The following is a 26111-nucleotide window of genomic DNA, read 5'->3' as shown; positions in this document are numbered from 1 at the left end:
TAATTTATTTCCAACTCTTTCCTTCCCATCCTTGCCTCTTTTGACCTTTTGACCTTTTGCAGTCCCCTGTCACTCACAAGGCAGGCAATACTCTTGACCTCCTCTTCACTAGAGGCTGTTTGCCTACTAATCTCAAGGCAACCCTCCCTCCAGGTCTCTGATCACTACTTTGTTTCTTTTTCGGTCTCCCTCTCCTCCAACCCTAGCCACTCGGCTCCTACCCAGATGATTCTGTCTCTCTCTGTCTCTCTGTCTCTCTGTCTCTCTGTCTCTCTGTCTCTCTGTCTCTCTGTCTCTCTGTTTCTCTCTCTCTCTCTCTCTCTCTCTCTCTCTCTCTCTCTCTCTCTCTCTCTGTCTCTACTCTTTTCCTCTTCTATCATATCTCCCTTCTGCTAAATCCTCCTGCCTCTTCGACCCTACTAACCTCCCTTTACGCATGCTATGACTTTATCCTTTCCCCTTTCTTCCCGGCCGGCTCGGGCCTCCCCTCCTGCTCTGTGGCTGAGTGACTCATTACGAGGCAATGGAGGAGAACTTCACTTCTGGAGGACCTATTATCCTTTCACTCCCTCCTCTCTACCTTCTCTTCCTCTGTATCTGCTGCTAAAAGCACTTTCTATTGCGCTAGATTTCAAGCGTTTGCCTCTAACCCTAGGAAACTTTTTCCACCTTCTCCTCCCTCCTTAATCCTCCACCCCACCTCCTCCCTCTCTGCAGATTACTTTGTCAGCCACTTTAAAAAGAAAATTGTCGACATCCGCTCTTCATTCACTCAGTTTATTGAATCCACTGGTCCCACTCCCACTACCCTACGCCTTGACCTCTTTCTCCCCCCTCTCTCCAGATGAAATCCTGCGACTAGTGAGGTTCAGCCACCTGACAACCTGCCCGCTCGACCCATCCCCTCCTCCCTTCTCTCGACCATCTCTGGAGACCTTCTCACTTCCCTCATCCCAGACCACTGACTCAAACATTTCCAGAATCGCTCCCCTCCTCAGGAAACCAACACCCGAACCCTCTGATGTCAAAAACTACAGGCCCTTCTTTCTTTTCTTTCCAAAACACTTATGCGTGCTGTCTCTGACCGACTCTCACACTATCTCTCTCAGAACCATCTTCTTCACCCTAACCATCAAAACGTGTCACTCAACCGAGACTGCTCTTCTTTGTGTCCTGGAGGCTCTCTGCACTGCCAAAACTTCATCACAGTTGACAACTCCATGGTGTCCCCCTCCCAGAATGCAAAGAACCTTGGCGTGACCCTGTCGTTCTCTACAAACATCAAAGCAGTGACTTGCTACGCAGGTTCATGCTCTACAACATCTGTAGAGTACGACCCTGCCGCACACAGGAAGCGGCGCCGGTCCTAATCCAGGCATTTACCATCTCCCGCCTGGACTACTGCAACTCGCTGTTGGTTGGGCTCCTCGCCGGTGCCATCAAACCACTGCATCTAATCCAGAACGCTGCACCCCGCCTGGTGTTCAACCTTCCCAAATTCTCCCATGTCACCCCCGGTCCTTCGCACACTCCACTGGCTTCCAGTCAAAGCTCGGATCCACTACAAGACCCTGGTACTTCCTATCTTCAGGCTCATTCTCAAACCCTACACCCCAACTCCGTTCTGCCACCTCTGGTCTCTTGGCCCTCCCACACCTACGGGAGGGCAGCTCCAGTTCAGCCGAGTCCAAACTCTTCTCTGTCCTGGCACCCCAATGGTGGAACCAGCTTCCCCCTGAAGCTAGGACAGCAGAGTCCCTGCCCATCGTCTGAAAACATCTGAAACCCTTCCTCTTCAAAGAGTATCTTAAATAATCCCACAGCATCCCCTCCTCGCACTTGATTCTTACTTCCTCTTACCTGCAGTGAAGCCGCTCAACATTTACATTACATTCAGTCATCTAGCAGACACTCCCGTCCAGAGCGACCCACAGGAGCAACCAGGGTCAAGCTTCCCACCCAGGGGCACATCGACAGATCTCCCACAAAGTCAAATAATTGGGGACTTGAATAACCTCTTGGCCACAGGCCCAACCTCCCAACCGCCAGGCCACCAACCATCCAAGATCCCCCACTGTTCCCCCAAGAGCTGCCCCTCTAGCATTCGAGACCCTCCCACAGCCCCCCTCTCCCCCAATAAACCTCCCACTCCACTCCCCACCTCCAAACTTTCCAAGCCCAATATAGATGTGTAGGTTCAGTGTGTAGGTTCAGTGTGTAGGTTCAGTGTGTAGGTTCAGTGTGTAGGTTCAGTGTGTAGTGTTTAGGTTCAGTGTGCAGGTTCAGTGTGTAGGGTCAGTGTTTAGGTTCAGTGTGCAGGTTTATATTCAGTGTGCAGGTTTAGTGTTTAGGTTCAGTGGCAGGTTTAGTGTTTTAGGTTCAGTGTGTAGGTTCAGGTTCAGTGTGTAGGTTCAATGTGTAGGTTCAGTGTGCAGGTTCAGGTTCAGTGTACAGGTTCAGTGTACAGGTTCAGTGTACAGGTTTAGTCTTTAGGTTCAGTGTGCAGGTTCAGTGTGTAGGTTCAGTGTGCAGGTTCAGTGTGCAGGTTCAGTGTGCAGGTTCAGTGTGCAGGTTCAGTGTGCAGGTTTAGTGTTTAGGTTCAGTGTGCAGGTTTAGGTTCAGTGTGTAGGTTTAGGTTCAGTGTGTAGGTTTAGGTTCAGTGTGCAGGTTCAGTGTGCAGGTTTAGTGTTTGGGATCAGTGTGCAGGTTTAGTGTTTAGGTTCAGTGTGTAAAGCGAGGTGTGACCAGGTAGATCATGCCAGTGACATGGCTCTCCCCTGTGTGTCCAGGTCCAGATGGGGTGTTACCTCCCACTGAGGGCCGCTACAGTACTATGGGGCGGGCCTCGGCCTCCACAGTAGGAGCCATGTTACTGCAGTCTCGGCTCCGCAGCAGCAGCAACCCTGATATCCCTGCTCCACACAGTGCAGAGGACACAGAGGTCAAAAACATCCTGTCAGCTAAGGTACTGATACACATGCAGAGCCGTGGTTGAGTGGGTAACACACACGGCAAATCCATGTCTGTGTCCCAAATGGCAACTTGTGGGCCCTGGTCAAAAGTAGTGCACTATATAGGGAATAGGGTGCCATTTGGGACGAAGGCATGTCTGTTTGTCTCTGTGTTTCTAAAGCACCAATAACCCAGATGGTTCAGTGTGGTTCAGGTTCTTCATGACCACCCCGTTGTTGCGGTCTTTTCCGTCAGGGCTACAACAACCCAGGCTGTCGTATGTCCACCTATGTGGATTCGAGCAGCCACCCTCAGAGGTCTACAGGCGGGACCCGGCCCTCCAACAGAAAGGTAACGCATACTAGAAAGAGCCCCCGTAATAAATCGTTATTCACAACTGTGATACCAACAGTCACCAGTGGAGGGCAGTATTATACTGAGAAGGCCAGAGCATATACTAACATGTAAACTTCTGTAAACTACTGTGTCTTTCATACTGGCTAAACACTGACAATAACATCCCCATTTGCAGTCTGAGTAGAATGCTATTTATACATCTCGTTGGGATATTACGTAGTAGCCAGTAAAATCTTCCATATAGTGTGATGTGTGGTTCTATGGTTCTGGAGCAAACTACACTGCATGTGATATAGAAGCTGAACATGACGTTGACCTGAGGTTCTACACAGTCTCAGACTTAACAGACATCAGAGTGTGTGTGTGTGTGTGTGTTTCAAAATGAAATCACTTTGAGATGCTGTTCTTGTGTTGTCAGCCATGTGCAAGTAAGACCAGACCCTTCCCTTGAAACGGTGTATCTGATTTCCCTGGCTGGGGTCACAGTGGATTGGCTAGCTCTGGTTTGTGTTGAACTGAGGGTTGTAGCCATCAGCTCTAATGTGACTGTCTCTATCTCTCTATCTCGCTAGCTAACATATAGGTTGTATTTAGCTTATAAGAAGTACCACTTAGATAGTCAGGATGGATGTGGTTCTTATAAAGAGTACGCTGTGTTCTACATATAGGTTAGCAGACACTACTGTATTAGTGGTGGTAGTGACCCAAGGCTCTCTGTTTCTCTGACAGCAGTTCCATGAAGAGTTGGCTCTACAGATGGTGGTCAGCACAGGAGTCTGCAGAGAGAATGTATACAAATACGCCTGGTTCTTCTTTGAACTGCTGGTAAGTGTGTACAATGTATTTTACAATATAGTCTTAGTGCGTTTTGCTTAATGGAGTTGTTTATGGACTACAAAAAGTGTGTGTGTGCGCCTCTCTCTCTCTCCAGGTGAAGAGCATGGCCCAGCATGTGTCTCAGCTGGAGAAGCAGGACGTCCCTCGCAGGAGCCGCTTCTCAGACCGCTTCAAAGATGACATCGCCACCATCGTCTCTGTGGTTACAGCCGAGATAGGGACCATCCTGGTCAAACAGCAGAAGGTTCATAACAGTGTATAATTCATATACGCTAGCACTTTTTTTGTAGACTCAATTCATCATATCATCACTTAACTTCCAATACTAATTTTAATTAAAATAAAATGTTTGATCTCGTGTCTCTCTAATGAGACCGTTGACTGGTATTAACTGAAAATCAACTGTTTGTTTGTGTTGTTGTTGTTGTTGTTGTTGTTGTTAGGAGATGGAGCAGGCAGAGAAGGTCAACATCAGCCTTGCCTTCTTCCTGTATGACCTGCTGTCTCTCATGGACCGAGGCTTCGTCTTCATCCTGGTCAAAAACTACTGCAACCAGGTCACTACCACAATGCACTTCCAAACCACAATATTCTACCGTCCTATTTTAAGTGACGCTACAAAATATGGTAGTTAACTAGGAAGTTGCTTACAGCATAACTACAAAGGAGGTGACCAATTCTAGACTCTATTTCTATGTCGCTGACCATATCCCATGTCAATAACTTAACTTAACCATGTGACCTGCCGTAACCTTTCTGATTGGTTATTTCCAGATGTCGGCAAAGAGCATTTCCATGCCAACCATGATCGGTATACGATTGGAGTTCCTGCGTATCCTGTGCAGTCATGAGCACTACCTCAACCTCAGCCTTTACTTCAGTAGTCCCGCCTCCGCACCCGCCTCCCCATGCCCATCCATCTCCTCACAGGTCAGTCTGCATGTCAGTCAAAATCCTATCGGCCAGTCCGCAGCACTCACCTGGCTTTGGGATTTGAGGTTATAGTGGAGTATTGTTAAGTCGGGGGAAAGTATTGTTGAGTGAAGTGCTCTTTCTCTCCTTGTCGTTTAATTTCCTACCTCTTGCTCTCTTCTTCTCGCTCTCTCTCGCCCACCTCTCTCTATCTCCTTCTTTCTCTCTCTTCCCCGTCTCTCTGTCTCTCTCCCCGTCTCTCTGTCTCTCTCCCCGTCTCTCTCTCTCTCCCCTGTCTCTCTCTCTCCCCCCCGTCTCTCTCTCTCTCCCCGTCTCTCTCTCTCTCCCCGTCTCTCTCTCTCTCCCACGTCTCTCTCTCTCTCTCCCACGTCTCTCTCTCTCTCTTCCCCGTCTCTCTCTCTCTCTTCCCCGTCTCTCTCTCTCTCTTCCCCGTCTCTCTCTCTCTCTTCCCCGTCTCTCTCTCTCTCTTCCCCGTCTCTCTCTCTCTCTCCCCCGTCTCTCTCTCTCTCTCCCCCGTCTCTCTCTCTCTCTCCCCCGTCTCTCTCTCTCTCTCCCCCGTCTCTCTCTCTCTCTCCCCCGTCTCTCTCTCTCTCTCCCCCGTCTCTCTCTCTCTCTCCCCCGTCTCTCTCTCTCTCTCCCCCCCGTCTCTCTCTCTCTCTCCCCCCCGTCTCTCTCTCTCCCCCCCGTCTCTCTCTGTCTCTGTCTCTCTCTGCAGAGTTCATGTAGTTTCCAGGAGCAGAGGATCCTGGGCCTGTTTGATCTGTCCCAGGAGTTTAAACAGCAGCACTACCTTACTGGTCTACTGCTCACCGAGCTCAGCGCTGCACTGGACATGGAGTCAGAGGGGTCAGTAGACACACACAGGGGTAAGGTCCAGATGAAGGCCATCAACGCCACCTACAGTCTGTTGTGTGCCCATGACCTGGACCAGCGCTGTGCCCAGCCTGAGGTCAGGGCCAAGGTGGCCACTCTCTACCTCCCCCTGGTGGGCATCATCATTGACTCCATCAACTACCTGGACTTCACAGGTACTGGCCTTGGCCGCATTTCCATATCCACCCCTAGACCGTACTCATTGGCACTTAATGTACACTGGCTAAGGAGTTGGTTGATTGGTTTGGAACTGGGTTTATGTGAACTGTGTTTTGTGTGTTTGGTGCAGAGCCGTGGCTGGTAACAATCGCCGCTCTCAACAAATATGCCACTCCCCACCGGAGACGACCCTTTCAACTTTCTCCCCTCTCTACCTCTGTGTAACCCTTTAGTAACTTCTAATCTGTCTAAATAAAGCTTGAAACTACTTTCAAAAAAAGTATTTGACCCTTGTGTGTCTCTGTAGTGTCCGAGGCTCGCGGAGGGAAGAACAAGACGGGTGGATCAGACGAAGACCCCGACAACGTCACGCCCATCAATCAGTCTATTGCCATGGCGATCGCCGGCAACCCCTTCAACACCTTGGCGAGGAATGCCCTGCCTTCCATGGCGTCTGTGGTAAGACTAGGAATGTTGCTATGGTTTCGTATCAGTGGGACTTTCTCTTTTCACCTCCGAGCACATACTGTATGTTTGAGTTCCTCAGTCAGACCTGGAGAAAGCTTGCTTTTCAAACTGCATCAAAGTGATTTTATTAACATTTCAATTAGTGGAGTCAATTACTTGCCCACAAACTTGGTGTATAATTGCTCTGCGTTTTTTGTGACTAGCAGTGTCCGCCTGTGTGTTGGCGCATTGTAACAGGTGTGCTGCTGTGAGGTAGACTGATGAGCTGTCAGATGCACACCCGCACTCCATCCATTCTGAGACGCCAGCTCTCTCTCTCTCCCTCGTTCTCGTTCACTCACTCACGCAGACACACACACGGGAGATGCTTTATGGGCAGGCATTATAATCATAAGTGACCTGGGCTGTCCTGAGCAACACAAGACATCCATCAAGGGTAGCCACGGCGACACTGCAGCCACTGAACACCTTCACTCTTGTCCCTCCTCTCACAACTTGCCTGTGCTAGATGAATGTGTGCCCTATATACGCTATACACAATGCTATCGATGACTGGTCTACTTGGAGTATTCATCCAACTCAACCCCTTAGTGAGATGGGGGGAGGGACCTGTTTCCTCCAAAAGGAGAATCCATAAGCCACACTACATCTCCGATCACATTGCAGTGAATCTGTCCACTTTAAAGTGTACATCTCTAATCCCCTTCCTCTACCAGTCTGCTGAAGGCCTTTGCAAGACTGTACCTCGGATTCAGTCTTTGGCGATTACCACTTCACACCGCGCGATGTTACCAAATGTGAAATCTTGATATCAACCTGGGCCAGATTTGTACGATTTTGCTCCGGTTCTGTCGTCACATTCTTTGATTGGCTTGCTAGGCGACGTCAGGCCGACATAGGCTGCGTCAACTTCAGCGGTGTATTGGACCTGCGCATGTGCCCAGCACCAGCGTTGCAAGACTCACTCTATGCTTAATGCGCGAGTGAAGTGAGATATAAACATTTTTTACGGAAAGTATCCATCTTAGAAATGAGTTTTCACGTGCAAACTTTATATGAGCGTTTTATTTTCATGGCCCATTTTGTGCATTAAAACTTCTTATGGCTGGGTGGCAGTATTGAGTAGCTTAGATGAATAAGGTGCCCAGAGTAAACTACCTGCTACTCAGGCCCAGAAGCTAAGATAAGCATATTATCAGTAGATTTGGATAGAAAACACTCTGAAGTTTCTAAAACTGTTTGAATGATGTCTGTGAGTATAACAGAACTCATATGGCAGGCAAAAACCTGAGAAATCAAACCAGGAAGTGGGGAATCTGAGGTTTTGTAGTTATTCAACTCTTTGCCTATCCAAGATACAGTGTACATTTGGTCCGATTGCACTTCCTAAGGCTTCCACTAGATGTCAACAGTCTCTAGAACCTTGTTTGGGGCTTCTACTGTGAAGGAGGGAGGAATGAGAGCTGATTGAGTCAGGTGTCTGGCAGAGTGCCACGAGCTCATTCAGGCGCGTTCCTGTGAGAGTTAGCTGCGTTCCATTACATTTCTACAGGCAAAGGAATTCTCCGGTTGAAACATTATTGAAGATTTATGTTAAAAACATCCTAAAGATTGATTATATACATCATTTGATGTATGAATGGAATTTTTTGACATTTCGTCTGGCCTGCGCGTCGTGAATTTGGATTTGTGAACTCAAGGCGCGAACAAAAAGGAGGTATTTGGACATAAATGATGGACTCCATTTATTGTGGAACTGGGATTCCTGGAAGTGCATTCCAATGAAGATCATCAAAGGTAAGTGAATATTTATAATGCTCTTTCTGACTTCTGTTGACTCCACAACATGGCGGATATCTGTATGGCTTGTTTTTGTGTCTGAGAGCCGTACTCCGACTATTGCACGGTGTGCTTTTTCGGGTAAAGCTTTTTAAAAAATCTGACACAGCGGTTGCATTAAGGAGAAGTTTATCTAAAGTTCCATGCATAACACTTGTATTTTCATCAACATTTATGATGAGTATTTCTGTAAATTGATTGACGCATTACTGGACGTAATGCGTCAATGTACACTGAGATTTTTGGATATAAATATGAACTTTATCAAACAAAACATACATGTATTGTGTAACATGAAGTCCTATGAGGGTCATCTGATGAAGATCATCAAAGGTTAGTGATTCATTTTATCTCTATTTCTGCTTTTTGTGACTCCTCTCTTTGGCTGGAAAAATTGCTGTTTTTTTCTGTGACTAGGTACTGACCTAACATAATCAGATGGTGTGCTTTCGTCGTAAAGCCTTTTTGAAATCGGACACGGTGGTGGGATTAACAACGAGTTTATCTTTAAAATGGTGTAAAATACTTGTATGTTTGAGGAATTTTAATTATGAGATTTCTGTTTTGCGTTTGACGCCCTGCACTTTCACTGGCTATTGTCATATCGATCCCGTTAGCGGGATCTAAGCCATAAGAAGTTTAACAATATCCCATCGGGTAGCCTGATTTCAGATGTGTCATGTACCAAGATGATTAGGGAATAAGTTTTTATTGTGCAGCATGTAGGCTAAACGTTTACATCGAACTATTAGGCCTATATTAATCTGACTTCACAATAATCGTAATGTGTTCCTATTGGTTAGTCACCGGGATTGGCTCGTAGCGCCAGCCACACTACACGATTAAGGCAACAAAATTCGGACACTGCTTAAACTTTGTCAGAGCCTACGATCGCACGTAGCTGCACTTAATCGGCAGACCTTGACCCTGTCAGCCTGAACGAGCCAAGACGTCCGACAATCGTTTACGAGCTAAGAATTTGCCCACGTTGTGAAAATTTTGTCTGGAATGGCAAAATTGTTGCATAAGATGGCTGAAATCGTTCAGTCTTCAAAAGTCTTAAGGCCGTGGCCACCCTGTGTGTGCATGTGTTTCCTATAGTAGTATAACTCTGTCTCTCTCCTCTCTACCAGTCTGGTAAGGCGGTGGCCACCTTGTCAGCAGAGACCAGTCGTAACCTGCTGCTGTGTTTCCTGTGGGTGATGAAGAATGCTGAGAGGAGTCTGATCCAGCGCTGGACTGTCGACATGCCCTCAGCACAGCTCAACAGACTGCTAGAACTACTCACCATCTGTGTTTCCTGCTTTGAGTACAGGGTAACAATGTCTGCACCCTGCATGGAGTACATACCTAATTAATTTGTGTAAAATATGATGTATATGTACATTTTTTTTCTCACTGTGTGTGTGTGTGCATGCCTCTGCACTTGTGTGTGTGTGTGGTGCAGGGGAAGCTGAGCAGTGAAAAAGTGAGCACCCAAGCCTTACAGAAGTCCCAGCAGGCCAAGATGCAGCTGGAGGACTCCCTACTGAGGGGCATCGGAGCACGGGGGGAAATGATGCGCCGGGTTGGAGGTCAGTCCCACCCACTACTCTCTCTGATTGGTCAGAACTACCGTAGCGACATGCACAGTACACGTCTTCTAAGTACATCTCCTGAAGAGCAGCTGAAAAGGGGAGAATGGTACTCCTAGGCTGCTTTTTGATTGAACGAGAGCCTGCCTGCCCTCTTATCCCTGACCCTTTGACCCGGACAGGAAGTGACCGCGCAGGTCAGAGAGAGAACCTACGCTGGAGGAAAGACCTGACACAGTGGAGGCAGACCAACGACAGACAAGACAAGTGAGTTAGACACACACACACACACACACACACACAGGTACATACGCAATTCTTGCAAACATGTATTACTCATCTCTCCTGGTAACTATGGCTCAGAAGACCAATTGTCAGGCAGTGTCTTGTGAAGACAATGTCAAGGAAGAGAACCCATAGAGGCAGAACGAGGTCTCATCCTTGTGCCTTTTTACCCTCAGAACGAAAGCAGAGCTGGACCAGGAGGCTCTAATCAGTGGGAATCTGGCTACTGAGTCCAACCTCATTGTCCTGGACCTACTGGAGACCATAGTACAGGTCACAACATCGCTCTCCTTATTGTTTCTCTCTACCTGTTCTTCTTTCTTCCGTCCGCTCTCTCGCGCTCTCTCTCGCTCTCTCTCGCTCGCTCTCTCTCTCTCTATATATATATATATATATATATATATATATATATATATATATATATATATATATATATATATAGTTGTGTTCGAGATTGACGACTGCTGATTGTTTGTAGATCAGTCTCACGGCCTGCGTCACAATGTCCTCTCTGGTTCCATTGGCTGACCGTAATATTTCTCTCACTTGTGGTTGGTTGTCATGACAGTCTGTCTCCCGCACAGGCTGTTCCGTTGGCTGACACTAAGGACAGTGTAGTGGGCGGAGTACTGAGGGTGTTGCTACACTGTCTCACCTGTAACCAGAGTACAACCTTCCTGTCTCACTGCTTCAGCACGCTTCGAGCGCTCATCGTCAAGGTAGGGTGTGTGTGTGTACACACTATGTACTGACAGTATTGTGTGCTGCATGCGCGTTTGTATACTGACAGTATTGTGTGTGTGTGTGTGTGTAGTTTGGTGACCTGTTGTTTGAAGAGGAAGCCGAGCAGTGTGCCGACCTGTGTCAGAAGGTGCTCCAGTACTGTAGCAGTCATGAGGATGGAAACAGAAGCCAGGCCTGCGCTACCCTCTACCTCATCATGAGATGCAGCTTCAGCTCGGCCAACGTGAGTACACGCACGCACACACACTGATTCCGTCTCATCCGTTTTCCTCTACCACCCAGCTTTAATGTCTTTTCCATGTCTATTTTGAGCTCAGTGGAGACATTTGCTGAGTGATGTGTTTCTGGGTAGTGAGAAGTGAACAGGGAGATATGTCACTGTCTAACCCCTGTGTCCCGGCCTTTCTGTAAGTAATGTGCGAGTTAGAAAAAGGGGGAGGTGGATGTGGAGAAGGAGACGGCGCGTGGGAGGGAGAGGGAAGGACAGAAGGTCATCTGAGCTTCTCCCCTCTTGGCACAATCTCTAATTCAGAGTGAATGACCTTTACCTCTTCTGTTTTAAACAACCTCCATAGCCGTGATGTGAAGGATCTCCTTCACCCACTCTTTGTTTGTTTTCATCCCCCTCACCACCTCTCCATATCCCATTTAGCATCTAAATAAAACCATGAAGCAGGGGTCATATTCATTAGTGCACACCGTTGCAAAACGTAGCCAAGCGTGTTGCCACAAGTTTCTTATTGGACAAGTTCAGGTTGTCCCCTCCCGGTGTCGGGCCACGTTCTTCAGTTTGGTTCCTAGTGAAAAAGACCAGGGTTTTTCCAGGGAGGACATGGATACGAAGAGAACGAGTGAAAGAGAGGGGGGAGGATGGTGAATGAGAGTTTTTGATGGATTGCCAGTGCACAGTTGAAGTGAGGCCATCTTTCGGGATGATGGTGGAGAGATGGAGAGAGTGTAGGGGAGATGGAGACCGAGTGAGGGGATGACAAATAGTGGAAAGAGAAAGGAGAAGGAGTGAGGTCATCGCTCAGAGCCCCCCACACAAGGACAACACACACACACGCACACACACATATACACACACACATTGTATCAATGCCAGTGATGGCCGTTTAGGCCCTTGCTCCACGTTGGATTTAACAGAATGGGGCCGTAGAGATGATCCATAGGTGATTATGTCGCAGCTAATGGGAGATCGTTTCCCGCTTTGCTGCTGATGGTGGAGATAGATGGGGTTACACACACACACACACACACACACACACACACACAACCATGTCAGGGTTAAGCCTTCCATTACCTGGAGGAGACTGTGACACCCTTAACAACAACTGGACTGACCTAGAAAGAAGAAGAAGAAGAAGGATAGAGAGAGGGACATGACCTGGACAGAGAGAGGGACATGACCTGGACAGAGAGAGGGACATGACCTGGACAGAGAGAGGGACATGACCTGGACAGAGAGAGGGACATGACCTGGACAGAGAGAGGGACATGACCTGGACAGAGAGAGGGACATGACCTGGACAGAGAGAGGGACATGACCTGGACAGAGAGAGGGACATGACCTGGACAGAGAGAGGGACATGACCTGGACAGAGAGAGGGACATGACCTGGACAGAGAGAGGGACATGACATGACAGAGACAGACCTGGACATGACCTGAACAGAGACAGAGACCTGAACATCGAGACAGAGACCTGAACATCGAGACAGAGACCTGAACATCGAGACAGAGACCTGAACATCGAGACAGAGACCTGAACATCGAGACAGAGACCTGAACATCGAGACAGAGACCTGAACATCGAGACAGAGAGACCTGAACATCGAGACAGAGAGACCTGAACATCGAGACAGAGAGACCTGAACATCGAGACAGAGAGACCTGAACATCGAGACAGAGAGACCTGAACATCGAGACAGAGAGACCTGAACATCGAGACAGAGAGACCTGAACATCGAGACAGAGAGACCTGAACATCGAGACAGAGAGACCTGAACATCGAGACAGAGAGACCTGAACATCGAGACAGAGAGACCTGAACATCGAGACAGAGAGACCTGAACATCGAGACAGAGAGACCTGAACATCGAGACAGAGAGACCTGAACATCGAGACAGAGAGACCTGAACATCGAGACAGAGAGACCTAGAGACCTAGAGACAGAGAGACCTAGAGACAGAGAGACCTAGAGACAGAGAGACCTAGAGACCTAGAGACCTAGACAGAGACCTAGACAGAGTCACACACAGGTGTGAAATTAGTAGACCAACAGATAGACCCTTAAAGGGGAATATTTACAACCCCAAAGTCTACTTTATTAGCCAATACACGACTGAGCAATGTCATATCATTCTTTAATATGTCCTTTTTATAGCTTGCTTTTATGTATACCGCCAGCCATGCTAGTAAAACTGTAACGTTAGCCTGTGTTACTGTCCTGAACATCTCGAAAACTACAAGTGTTGTAATTTTGTACGAAGAATTCCAGAAAGTTCTAGACCTCAGCTGAATCTGGTAATGAATAATGTGGCTGTTGAGCAAGTTGAGGAGACTAAATTACCTTGTTACCTTGGATTGCAAACTGTCATGGTCGAAACAAACGGATGGATGGTTGTAAAGATGGGGGACGTCTGTCTGTAATGAAGACCTGCTCTGCTCTTTAGACTCCACACAGCAAGTCCTGCAGGCTCTAGTTTTATCATATCGGAATTATTGCCCGGTCATAAGGTCAGGTGCTGCAAAGAAGGACTAGGAAAACTGCAGCCGGCCCAGAACAGAGCGGAACGTCTCGCTCTTCACTGTAATCGGAGGGATAATATCGCAACAGCTAATGGGGATCCTAATACGATACCTACACACCCTCCACTCTAAGCCCTGATACTGAGGATAGGCCTCCTCCCTGTCAAATCCACCCCTCAGAAATGACTGTCACAGAGGGCCACAGAACAGGTCCCCCGTCTATGTGTGCAGCAGCACTAGCCTGAAGACGAGGCGTGATCTGCCTCTCAATGAGCACCCTATTCCCTATACAGTGCACTCATTTTGACCCGGGCCCAAAGGAGTGCACTATGTAGGGAATAGGTTGCTCTTTGGGATGCAGACTAGGTCAACCCTAGATGTTCATGTCAGTCCCTCTCCCCCGCTGTGCAGAACTTCTCCCGGGTGAAGATGCAGGTGACCATGTCTCTAGCCTCTCTGGTGGGGAAGTCCGATGACTTCCACGAGGAGTACCTCCGCAGGTCCCTCCGCACCATGCTGGCCTATGCCGAGGAGGACACAGAGATGCAGAACACACCTCTACCCTCGCAGGTAACGCACACGTTCGCACACGGACTGCGGGAATGCCATTCACAAACGCGTTGATATCGACCCCGGCCCTTGTCTGTGTAGGTGGATGAGCTGCTGAGGAACCTGAACAGTATCCTGTCAGACACGGTGAAGATGAGAGAGTTCCAAGAAGACCCAGAGATGCTCATGGACCTCATGTATAGGTACACACACACACACACACAGACTCCTGCTTTATGTCTGTTTGGTTTGGTTGTTTCTCCTCTGTTTGTTGCTCACTATGGAAACCATGTGGTAGCAGTTTGGTACAGTGATCTGGGTTTGTGTATGTACAGTAAATGCATGCAGGTTGTGCGTGTGGGTGTGAATGCATACTCTCTCAGTGCACGGGTCATCTGCTTCCATTCTGCATCTAGAAAAGGCCGTTAAAGCTTCAATGTACGTTAGGCTACCTAAAACTGACCGCCAGCCCTCCCCAGGGGTCAAGAATTCGACATCACTCACGCACTTCCTCCCTCCCTCTCTCTCCAGGATAGCAAAGGGTTACCAGACGTCGCCTGACCTGAGGTTGACCTGGCTGCAGAACATGGCGGAGAAACACAAGAACAGGAAGTGTTTTACAGAGTCGGCCATGTGTCTGGTCCACGCTGCAGCCCTGGTGGCTGAATACCTCAGCATGCTGGAGGACCACAAATACCTACCTGTGGGCAGTGTCACCTTTCAGGTGCGGTACACACAATACTGAATCTGGAATGTTGGTATGTTGACTGTGGCCAGAAGGGGGAACTGTACACTGAAAACGTAATATATAGATTGTTTGGCTGCTATCTTGTTTAATCACTTAGGGACAGATGTTTTAGTAAAAAAACGCTATATCAGTAACACTTGATTGGTTGGTTCCCTTTTGTAATACGCTGGATGAGTCTGATTGGTTGGTTGGTTGATTGGTTGTGCAGAACATCTCTCCCAACGTGCTGGAGGAGTCTGATTGGTTGGTTGGTTGATTGATTGATTGGTTGTGCAGAACATCTCTCCCAACGTGCTGGAGGAGTCGGCAGTGTCCGATGACGTCCTGTCCCCAGACGAAGACGGAGTCTGCTCGGGGAGATACTTCACCACCGGTGGGCTGGTGGTCCTACTGGAGCAGGCAGCAGAACTCTTCAGCCAGGTACGACACACACACACACACACACACTGAGTGGAGGACATGCGCATGCTAAATAATGGTACTGCTGCACTTACATAAACGCACAACAATCGTACACTACGTGGCCAAAAGTATGTGGACTCCCCTTTTTAAAATGACCTCAACCCCAACGAACTCCTTTGGGATGAATTGGAACGCTGACTGCGAGCCAGGCCTAATCGCCCAACATCAGTGCCCGACCTCACTAACGCTCTTGTGGCTGAATGGAAGCAAGTCCCCGCAGCAATGTTCCAACATCTAGTGGGAAGCCGTCCCAGAAGAGTGGAGGCTGTTGTAGCAGCGAAGGGGGGGACCAACTCCATGTTAATGCCCGTGATTTTGGAATGACACGTACGACGATCAGGTGTCCGCAAACTTTCGGGCCATGTAGTGTATGTTGTGAGTGAGTGTCGTTGCTGTTGTTTTCAGGGTGGTCTTTATGAGGCAGTGAATGAGGTGTACAAGATCGTTATGCCTATCCTGGAGGCTCACAGAGATTTCCGGGAGCTGGGCTCCGCTCACCACAAACTCCAGAGAGCCTTCGACAACATCATTCAGAAGGTACAGACAGCCGCATGGACTACCGTTTATGAAGGGCTTTACATCCATATGAAGTGTTTACAATTATGGTGAAATGCTTACAATGAAAATAGCCTTTTTTATTTACATTTTTTATACACAATACTGAGTCTCTTTCTTGTGTTTGTCTTGTCGTCCCAGGGCCATAAGAGGATGTTTGGGACATATTTCCGAGTGGGGTTTTATGGGGCCAAGTTTGGAGACCTGGACGAACGAGAGTTTGTTTACAAGGAGCCAGGGATCACCCACCTGCCAGAGATATCCCACAGACTGGAGGTGAGAGAGTGTGTGTGAGGATGTGTGCGTGTGCCCACCGTTGTGTGCATGCTTTTACCGTAAGGATATAAGTACCGAATGTATTCACATGAGTACCGTATGCATTGCTGTTGTAGAACTTCTACAGTCAGTGTTTTGGAGATGCCCTGGAGATGATCAAAGACTCCAAAGACATAGACAGGAGCAAACTGGATGCTAACAAGGTGCAGTATACGACACTACACTACCAAGTCAACACCAAGTCATTACTACCGAGACCCGTTTGACTACCTTCTCCGACTTGCATCTGTCAAACGACAAGATGCATCTCTTCATTTACACCCTCTCCCCCCCCCCCCCCCCAGGCCTACATCCAGATCACCTATGTGGAGCCCTTCTTTGACGATTATGAGATGAAAAACCGCCTGACCAACTTTGAGAAGAACTTCAACCTGCGTCGCTTCATGTACACCACGCCCTTCACCAAGGCTGGGCGGCCGCGCGGCGAGCTCAGCGAGCAGTACAAGAGGAAGACCATCCTCACCACCATGCACGCCTTTCCCTACGTCAAGACACGCATCAACGTCATCCAGAAAGAAGAGGTATGCTGGTGGAACTGAGCGCGTACAGCTTCTCAATGCCTGGGTCCCTCTTTGCCTTTTGATCATTACTGACTTTTAGGCAAAAATACTGATATTTTATCTCTCCAAATCTAACTCGCACACTCCCCCTTTCATTCTCCTTCCTCTAAACCCCCCTCCCTCCCATCTCCAGTTTGACCTGACTCCCATTGAGGTGGCCATCGAGGACATGCAGAAGAAGACCAGGGAGCTAGCAGTAGCCACACACAGGGAGCAGCCCGATGCAAAGATGCTCCAGATGCTTCTACAGGGCTCTGTGGGAGCCACTGTCAACCAGGTACCTCCAGCCACCTGCCTTGGCCCCTAAGAATGGAGTCTTTCTCTTGCCTCTCGTCTTTTCTACCCCCGCGTTTGCAGTTTAACATAGAGCTATTTCTGACTTATTGCTGTTACTCGGTTATTGAACATTACTCCTCGACTCCACACAACAAATAAAGACAAAAAAACAAGTTTGAAAAGCCGACTGAATTGGTTCGCATAGTGTATATAGCAGGCAATCGTTTGTGTTCTCCTGAATCCTCATGAATCTAGAGGAAGCATCCAGTCTTGTAAGTTAACGTGACGATAAACAGCAGGTGGGAGACATGACACATCAAAGAGTCCGGTTCAACCCTTACATCGTCTGTACAGTGCCTCTGCTGATTCGTTTTTAAAACCTTAATTCACAACCTCTCCTTTCATGTCTGCGCTAAACACGGAAACCCTTTGATCTGATGGCTTACAGCTCCCGTCAAACGTTGGCTAAAACGCTAGAGTAATGATGTAGTTACAACATCATGGCCCCAGCTTTCTCTTGGATAGTCTAATCTGACAGCAACCCCTGCTTTCACCTGCTGACTGTATACACAACCTTAATGCTCACGCCGTCCATAAACAAACACAGCCCTGGGCCTAATCAGTAGAGAGGCACGGTTCCCCCCCTCTATGTCCGTCGGTCCGTCTGTCTGTCCAGGCCCTAGCCTAGCACCTCTGCTTCGAATGCTCGTCAGGGCTCGTTTGCTATGCCTGGCGTGACCCGGTGTCACGCGAATGTGCAGTGGTTTCAGGATGATTAGAAGTTAGAATAACAAGATCCCAGAGAGGGAAAGAATGTGAGCCAAAATGGCTGCTCGTAGGCAGGGTTCAGGGGTGACCTTAGCCACACAGCCGGCCAATCCGGGGTCTCTCGTCTGATCTCTTGGCTGAACATCGTGGCCTTTGGACACATTGGCCGTGTCTCATATGGCACCCCGTTCCTTATGGCCTATGAATATATGAAGCTCTGGTCAAAAGTAGGGTCATTTGGGACACGGACATTATTAAGCCTTCTGTTAGGAAGTAGTTTCCTCTACTGAAAGCAAGGCATTCATCATCCACTCTCACACACACACTTTCTTCCTCCCACTCCTCCCGCTCTCCTTCTTCCTCTTTTATACCATTTTCTTCCTCTGTTCTCCTTCTGTCCTTCGCTCTCTCTCTCTCCTCCTCCCTCCCGCTCTCTCTCCTCCCTTGCTCTCTCTCCTCCCTCGCTCTCTCTCCCCTCCGTCCCTCCCTCCCGTCTGTCTGTCTGTGTAGGGACCATTGGAGGTGGCCCAGGTCTTTCTGAATGAGATCCCAGCGGACCCCAAGCTCTTCCGTCACCACAACAAACTGCGCCTGTGTTTCAAAGAGTTCATAATGAGGTGAGAGCCAAACCAAACACCACAGAGAAACCCATGGCTCACCAGCCAGCCAATGAGAGCTAAGAAACCCTGACTTGCTTTGGCTGCAGTCCGATTCTCTAATCTTTTCCCCAAAGTGTGCACTCGTTATCAGTTCTGGCACGAATACAGTATTTGGTGGAATATACATTTCTGGCGTTAATGGTGTTAGTGGTGTCTTGAAGCACAGACACTCTCTAAAATAGTACTGTCGTATGGTGGAAATAGAAAAGGACACTAAAATAGTACTGTCGCATGGTGGAAATAGAAAAGGACACTAAAATAGTACTGTCGCATGGTGGAAATAGAAAAGGACACTAAAATAGTACTGTCGCATGGTGGAAATAGAAAAGGACACTAAAATAGTACTGTCGCATGGTGGAAATAGAAAAGGACACTAAAATAGTACTGTCGCATGGTGGAAATAGAAAAGGACACTAAAATAGTACTGTTGCATGGTGGAAATAGAAAAGGACACTAAAATAGTACTGTCGCATGGTGGAAATAGAAAAGGACACTCTCTAAAATAGTACTGTCGTATGGTGGAAATAGAAAAAGACACTAAAATAGTACTGTCGCATGGTGGAAATAGAAAAGGACACTAAAATAGTACTGTCGCATGGTGGAAATAGAAAAGGACACTAAAATAGTACTGTCGTATGGTGGAAATAGAAAAGGACACTAAAATAGTACTGTCGCATGGTGGAAATAGGAAAGGACACTAAAATAGTACTGTCGCATGGTGGAAATAGAAAAGGACACTAAAATAGTACTGCCGCATGGTGGAAATAGAAAAGGACACTAAAATAGTACTGCCGCATGGTGGAAATAGAAAAGGACACTAAAATAGTACTGCCGCATGGTGGAAATAGAAAAGGACACTAAAATAGTACTGTCGTATGGTGGAAATAGAAAAGGACACTCTCTAAAATAGTACTGTCGTATGGTGGAAATAGAAAAGGACACTAAAATAGTACTGCCGCATGGTGGAAATAGAAAAGGACACTAAAATAGTACTGCCGCATGGTGGAAATAGGAAAGGACACTAAAATAGTACTGTCGTATGGTGGAAATAGAAAAGGACACTCTCTAAAATAGTACTGTCGTATGGTGGAAATAGAAATGGACACTAAAATAGTACTGCCGCATGGTGGAAATAGAAAAGGACACTAAAATAGTACTGCCGCATGGTGGAAATAGAAAAGGACACTCTAAAATAGTACTGCCGCATGGTGGAAATAGAAAAGGACACTCTAAAATAGTACTGCCGCATGTTGGAAATAGAAAAGGACACTCTAAAATAGTACTGCCACGTGGTGGAAATAGAAAAGCAAGCGAATGACAGTAAAACCAGCTACTGTATGCACACACAGCATCTCAGTCTTGGTAATGTGTTATTACTGGAATACATTCATAGGTGATACTAAAGGAAGCTAGACAGGTAACTAAAACATGATTTAATACAACACAACAAGGTATTTCATTTCCCGTTGGGCAAACGAATAAAAGTTGTTTTCCATTTAATATCATTCAGCTGCATTTGGTTTTGAATGGAACATAAAAGTTTTATTGTTGCCTGGGGAGTTAAATTTTATTTAGAATATTTTACAAATAATTTAAACCAACCGTCTAAACGAATGAGGCAGGCGATGTGGTTATTTGGTCCAGGGTGTGTGTCTGTGTGTCCCTGTATGCAAGAGTGTGTGCCTCGCGTGGGAACGTATCGTTTGCCTCCGAAAGGTGGCTTTCATTTTGGAACCCTCATGCCACATTCCAACTGCCTTGATTCCTGCAAGCAGGCTGGCAAATATTTACCGTAATTTCAAAAATGTTTATTTTCTTCCATAATCCATGCAAGCTGGCACGAGCTCCTTATAGTATCCACTTATCATCCTGCTATTTGCGCTGGAAGGGCGATGGCTGCTATCTACAGCACATTGAAGGTTTTTAAATGCTTTTGTTTCCCCCCGTCTTTCCAGCAGTCCCTATGCATTTACCATATACCGTTAGATTACATTTTCCGTATTACTTGCACTAAAAAGGGAGAGATAAGTGCAACCATGTGTTTTTTTTTTTTTTAAAGCATCCTCGTCTTTCCATTTCCCTGTGCCTCGTTTGTCTGTCGCCCATTATGCATGTTGTAATTGTGAATGCGGGCATGACCCTGTTCTCTGGAATGAGGTTCAACCTCAGGCTAGTTTGTTTGGTCATCGGTCACTCTTCTCCCTGCCACTCTCAGCACAGTACTACAAGACACATTTCTTCCTCGAGCATTCCTGTAGTAAAGAGGCAGGGCTCGGAGAAAGCCCCAATCAAATACAGATGGACACACGGGTTGTTTTTAATAAGGTGAAAAGGTTTATACATTTCAATGTGAACAGATTTGGGGTCAAATCCATGTCAGTCACATTGTTAGCTCAGGAAATGAACTGGAATACGTTAATAGAAAATAAGGAAATTAAATACATTTACAAATAATAAGAAAGTCCTCCGTAAAGATCACTGACCTGAAATGACTTTTCAGGAGGAGATGAGAGGAGACTATTGAGAGAGAGCCTACAGTATGTATTTTCCCCCCACTGTTCGTCTGTAGGTGTGGCGAGGCTGTGGAGAAGAACAAGCACCTGATCACGATGGACCAGAAGGAGTACCAGCACGAGCTGAAGAAGAACTACAACCGCCTGAGAGAGAACCTGCGGCCCATGCTGGAGAGGAAGATACCCGAGCTCTACAAACCCATCATCAAACCACGCTTGGAGAACAGGTAACTAGCGCTGCGAGGGTTGACTCCTAACCCGCAGTCCCTGCGGTTGTATCTGTGGGGCGGGCGGGTTTAGGGTCATGAAATATTGTGTGGTTGAAGGGCTTGTGGGTAGCGGTTGGTTGAGTAAATATGTTTAAAAAAAAATAGAAATTGTATAATTCTTGTGCAGGCTATGTTTACATTTTCTTTCAATTATTTTTTGGCCTGTGCCATTAGTGCATAAACCTAAGCTTTAGGGCCTAACTTTACGCGTGCCAAATAACCTACACACCAATTGCGAAACCGCTTTTGGGAACAGGCAGAAAAAGTGAACATTTGAGCCACTGAGGCAAGAAGGACAACGGGTAAAGCTGCAAAATGGAAAATAAAGAGAAGGGAGGACCAGAAAGGTCACGTTTGGGAAAGATTTGGTGACATGGTAAAAGAGGATGATAGCAGTGCTGGCTATGTTATGTATTGATTGTGAGCCGCTACACAAATACCACAGTCACAAGACGGGGACTTCAAATAGGTCTAATGCACGTCAAGGGAACTGTAGCCTACTGTTTAGATGGGTTAAATGGAAACTGAAATCTGGACACTGACTGTAGGTCTATAACCTTTCACACAGAACTCCTGCAGGATTAAGCAGTTATTGCAGTAAAATGATACACCAAAAACATTTTGACTCGGGAACAGGAGGGGAGAAATAAGATTTATTTCTTTCAGCATTTTGAGAGAATGCTAATGTGCATTTGGGGACCGTATGTAGAGGTGCCATCATTATCATAAAATCTGATAAGATTTCAGTTCGGCCTGGATGCATATTTTATGTGGCTTGAAATACTATCAGAAACTTGTTGGGTTGTCTTCACAGCTTAGTATTTCCTTACAATCAATCAAACTGATGTCATTTGGAGATTTTAAACAGAAAATCTTTCAAATTTTTGGGATTAGTTATTGGATTTTCTCCCCGGTCCCTAAAAGTCTTTGCTCCACGAAAGAAGCAGAGATGACAGAGCACTTTACCGATGTCAACTAGATTGAAACATTCATTCAATCATTTATGACATTATTCTGGTGAGCAATGGTTGATTTAGTCTTCAAGGCCACATATAATGACAGAAGAAAAGCTGCATATATCTAAGTTGACTAACAAATAGCCTACCAAAATATGAGGAACTACAGTATAAGCAGAAACATGGCTACACTGAACAAAATTATAAATGCAACATGTAAAGTGTTGGTCTCATGTTTCATGAGCTGAAATAAAAAATCCCTGAAATTTTCCAAATGCACTAAAAGCTTATTTCGCTAAAAAGTTGTGCACAAATGTGTTTACATACCTGTTAGTGAGCATTTTTCATTTGTGAAGATAATCCATTAACCTGACAGGTGTGGCATATCAAGAAGCTGAATAAACAGCATGATAATTACACAGGTGCACCTTGTGCTGTGGACAATAAAAGACCACTTTAAAATGCCACAGATATCTCAAGTTTGCAATTGGCATGCTTACTGCAGAAATGTCCACCAGAGCTGTTGCCAGAAAATTGAATGTCAATTTCTCTACCATAAGCTGCCTTCAACGTCGTTTTAGAGAATTTGGCAGTACGTCCAACCAGCCTCACAACCGCAGACCACTTGTAACCACACCAGGACAGGACCTCCACATCCGGATTCTTCACCTGCAGGATTGTCTGAGGGGGTGTGGGGAGAGGAAAGTGCTGAGGAGTGTTTCTGTCTGTAATAAAGCCCTTTTTGTGGCAAAAACCTAATTCTGATTGGCTGGGCCTGGCTCCCATTGTGGGTGGGCCTGGCTGCCAAGTGGGTGGTCCTATGCCCTCCAAGGCCCACCCATAGCTGCACCCCAGCCCAGTCATGTGAAATCGATAGATTAGGGCCTAATGAATTTATTTTTAATTCACTGATTTCCTAATATGAACTGTAACTCAGCAATATATATATATATATATATACAGTGCCTTGCGAAAGTATTCGGCCCCCTTGAACTTTGCGACCTTTTGCCACATTTCAGGCTTCAAACATAAAGATATAAAACTGTATTTTTTTGTGAAGAATCAACAACAAGTGGGACACAATCATGAAGTGGAACGACATTTATTGGATATTTCAAACTTTTTTAACAAATCAAAAACTGAAAAATTGGGCGTGCAAAATTATTCAGCCCCTTTACTTTCAGTGCAGCAAACTCTCCAGAAGTTCAGTGAGGATCTCTGAATGATCCAATGTTGACCTAAATGACTAATGATGATAAATACAATCCACCTGTGTGTAATCAAGTCTCCGTATAAATGCACCTGCACTGTGATAGTCTCAGAGGTCCGTTAAAAGCGCAGAGAGCATCATGAAGAACAAGGAACACACCAGGCAGGTCCGAGATACTGTTGTGAAGAAGTTTAAAGCCGGATTTGGATACAAAAAGATTTCCCAAGCTTTAAACACCCCAAGGAGCACTGTGCAAGCGATAATATTGAAATGGAAGGAGTATCAGACCACTGCAAATCTACCAAGACCTGGCCATCCCTCTAAACTTTCAGCTCATACAAGGAGAAGACTGATCAGAGATGCAGCCAAGAGGCCCATGATCACTCTGGATGATCAGCTGAGGTGGGAGACTCTGTCCATAGGACAACAATCAGTCGTATATTGCACAAATCTGGCCTTTATGGAAGAGTGGCAAGAAGAAAGCCATTTCTTAAAGATATTCTTAAAGATATCCATAAAAAGTGTCGTTTAAAGTTTGCCACAAGCCACCTGGGAGACACACCAAACATGTGGAAGAAGGTGCTCTGGTCAGATGAAACCAAAATTGAACTTTTTGGCAACAATGCAAAACGTTATGTTTGGCGTAAAAGCAACACAGCTGAACACACCATCCCCACTGTCAAACATGGTGGTGGCAGCATCATGGTTTGGGCCTGCTTTTCTTCAGCAGGGACAGGGAAGATGGTTAAAATTGATGGGAAGATGGATGGAGCCAAATACAGGACCATTCTGGAAGAAAACCTGATGGAGTCTGCAATAGACCTGAGACTGGGACGGAGATTTGTCTTCCAACAAGACAATGATCCAAAACATAAAGCAAAATCTACAATGGAATGGTTCAAAAATAAACATATCCAGGTGTTAGAATGGCCAAGTCAAAGTCCAGACCTGAATCCAATCGAGAATCTGTGGAAAGAACTGAAAACTGCTGTTCACAAATGCTCTCCATCCAACCTCACTGAGCTCGAGCTGTTTTGCAAGGAGGAATGGGAAAAAATGTCAGTCTCTCGATGTGCAAAACTGATAGAGACATACCCCAAGCGACTTCGCAGCAAAAGGTGGCGCTACAAAGTATTAACTTAAGGGGGCTGAATAATTTTGCACGCCCAATTTTTCAGTTTTTGATTTGTTAAAAAAGTTTGAAATATCCAATAAATGTCGTTCCACTTCATGATTGTGTCCCACTTGTTGTTGATTCTTCACAAAAAAATACAGTTTTATATATTGATGTTTGAAGCCTGAAATGTGGCAAAAGGTCGCAAAGTTCAAGGGGGCCGAATACTTTCGCAAGGCACTGTATATATATTAGGCAACAACAACAGTGCACCCGTTGTTCAAAAATCATTCTGCCGTCTCTGACTGTAGACTACAGCGTATTTTTATTTTTGTTTTTTGTTTGGTAATAATAATTGCCAGCAAACATGAATACATACATACAAAACACCCCCCAGTCCCGCCCCGCCCGAGGACCAAAGGGATAAAATGAAATAAAAATGACTAAAACGACAAAAATCGAAGCAGCACATACATCATGAAGTGTTTCAGCAGTTCCAAGTGCCTTCTTTAGCTCCATGAATGCGAGCGGTAGACAGCTCCATATAAACTACATCCCAAAAATGGAGGATCCCATTGACGGATAGAGAGTGAGTGTGGAGGCTTCCGTTGAACTGCAACTAAAACATTGAGCCACACCTGGAAGACCTCTTTACCATAAAGTATCAAGAGGAAGAGGTTTATAAGAAGTTGACATTTTGGAAACTAGACCCTTTGAGTTGAATAACAATCTGTAGGATGTAGCATCAAAGCTGACTTCCAAGGTACACCATGAGCCCTAAGGGCAGACCTACGCCGTAAATAGAAGAAAAATGATAAGGTAGGTAGATTTAAAACGGTCTTTTAAGATCTGGTAATGAACAATGTCCCTCATACCACTTAAATATCACTAACTACACAGATTCTCTATCCTTCCATTGAGGAAAACGTATTGGTCAACGACCAAGTAAAAGACCCGAAGAACCCACATGCCATTTACATATACCACCATTTTTTTGCGGTGCGGCAGGTAGTAACCAGCTGAGTTACAATGGGACCAAAACGTAGCTTACATTGTTTGATAGAAATGGCTACAGCACATTTTCTATATTTGCGGGTTAGGGTTGGGTGCGGGCATCAGATTTTCACTTTATCGCATATAGTCGGGCGGAAGGGTTATTAGCAATTGCGGGCGGGTGTGGGTAAACAACTACAGGTAACGCCATATCAAAGTGTGCCATGCAGGGTTGAGTCCAGTTGGGACCAAATGTGAGGGGAAATGCTACCCTATTCCCTATTTATTACCCTATTTTTGAACAGATACCTGTGGGCCCTGGTCAAAAGTAGTGCACGATATAAGGACTAGCGTTCCATTTGGAACACTATT

General features: G+C 46.4%; 1 protein-coding gene across 1 annotated transcript in view; it reads left to right on the top strand.

Moving 5' to 3' along the window:
- The window catches only part of LOC139412371 (dedicator of cytokinesis 8), an 85631-nt gene that overhangs the window by 54866 nt on the left and 4654 nt on the right, over nt 1–26111 (top strand). The window contains 25 exon segments of the mRNA XM_071159183.1: nt 2790–2965; nt 3208–3303; nt 4039–4134; nt 4241–4390; nt 4590–4703; nt 4921–5084; nt 5797–6107; nt 6419–6570; nt 9552–9734; nt 9866–9992; nt 10175–10259; nt 10454–10550; nt 10862–10996; nt 11092–11244; nt 14183–14341; nt 14423–14523; nt 14852–15044; nt 15345–15488; nt 15936–16067; nt 16227–16361; nt 16478–16564; nt 16706–16942; nt 17115–17258; nt 18536–18642; nt 21254–21424. Coding sequence (XP_071015284.1) covers nt 2790–2965; nt 3208–3303; nt 4039–4134; nt 4241–4390; nt 4590–4703; nt 4921–5084; nt 5797–6107; nt 6419–6570; nt 9552–9734; nt 9866–9992; nt 10175–10259; nt 10454–10550; nt 10862–10996; nt 11092–11244; nt 14183–14341; nt 14423–14523; nt 14852–15044; nt 15345–15488; nt 15936–16067; nt 16227–16361; nt 16478–16564; nt 16706–16942; nt 17115–17258; nt 18536–18642; nt 21254–21424 — 3649 coding nt within the window.

Source organism: Oncorhynchus clarkii, chromosome 6 (assembly GCF_045791955.1).
Source record: "Oncorhynchus clarkii lewisi isolate Uvic-CL-2024 chromosome 6, UVic_Ocla_1.0, whole genome shotgun sequence".
In the NCBI taxonomy this organism is placed as follows: domain Eukaryota; kingdom Metazoa; phylum Chordata; class Actinopteri; order Salmoniformes; family Salmonidae; genus Oncorhynchus; species Oncorhynchus clarkii.
The sequence above is the reverse complement of the archived record's forward strand: the minus strand, read 5'-3'. Positions and strand labels throughout refer to the sequence as shown.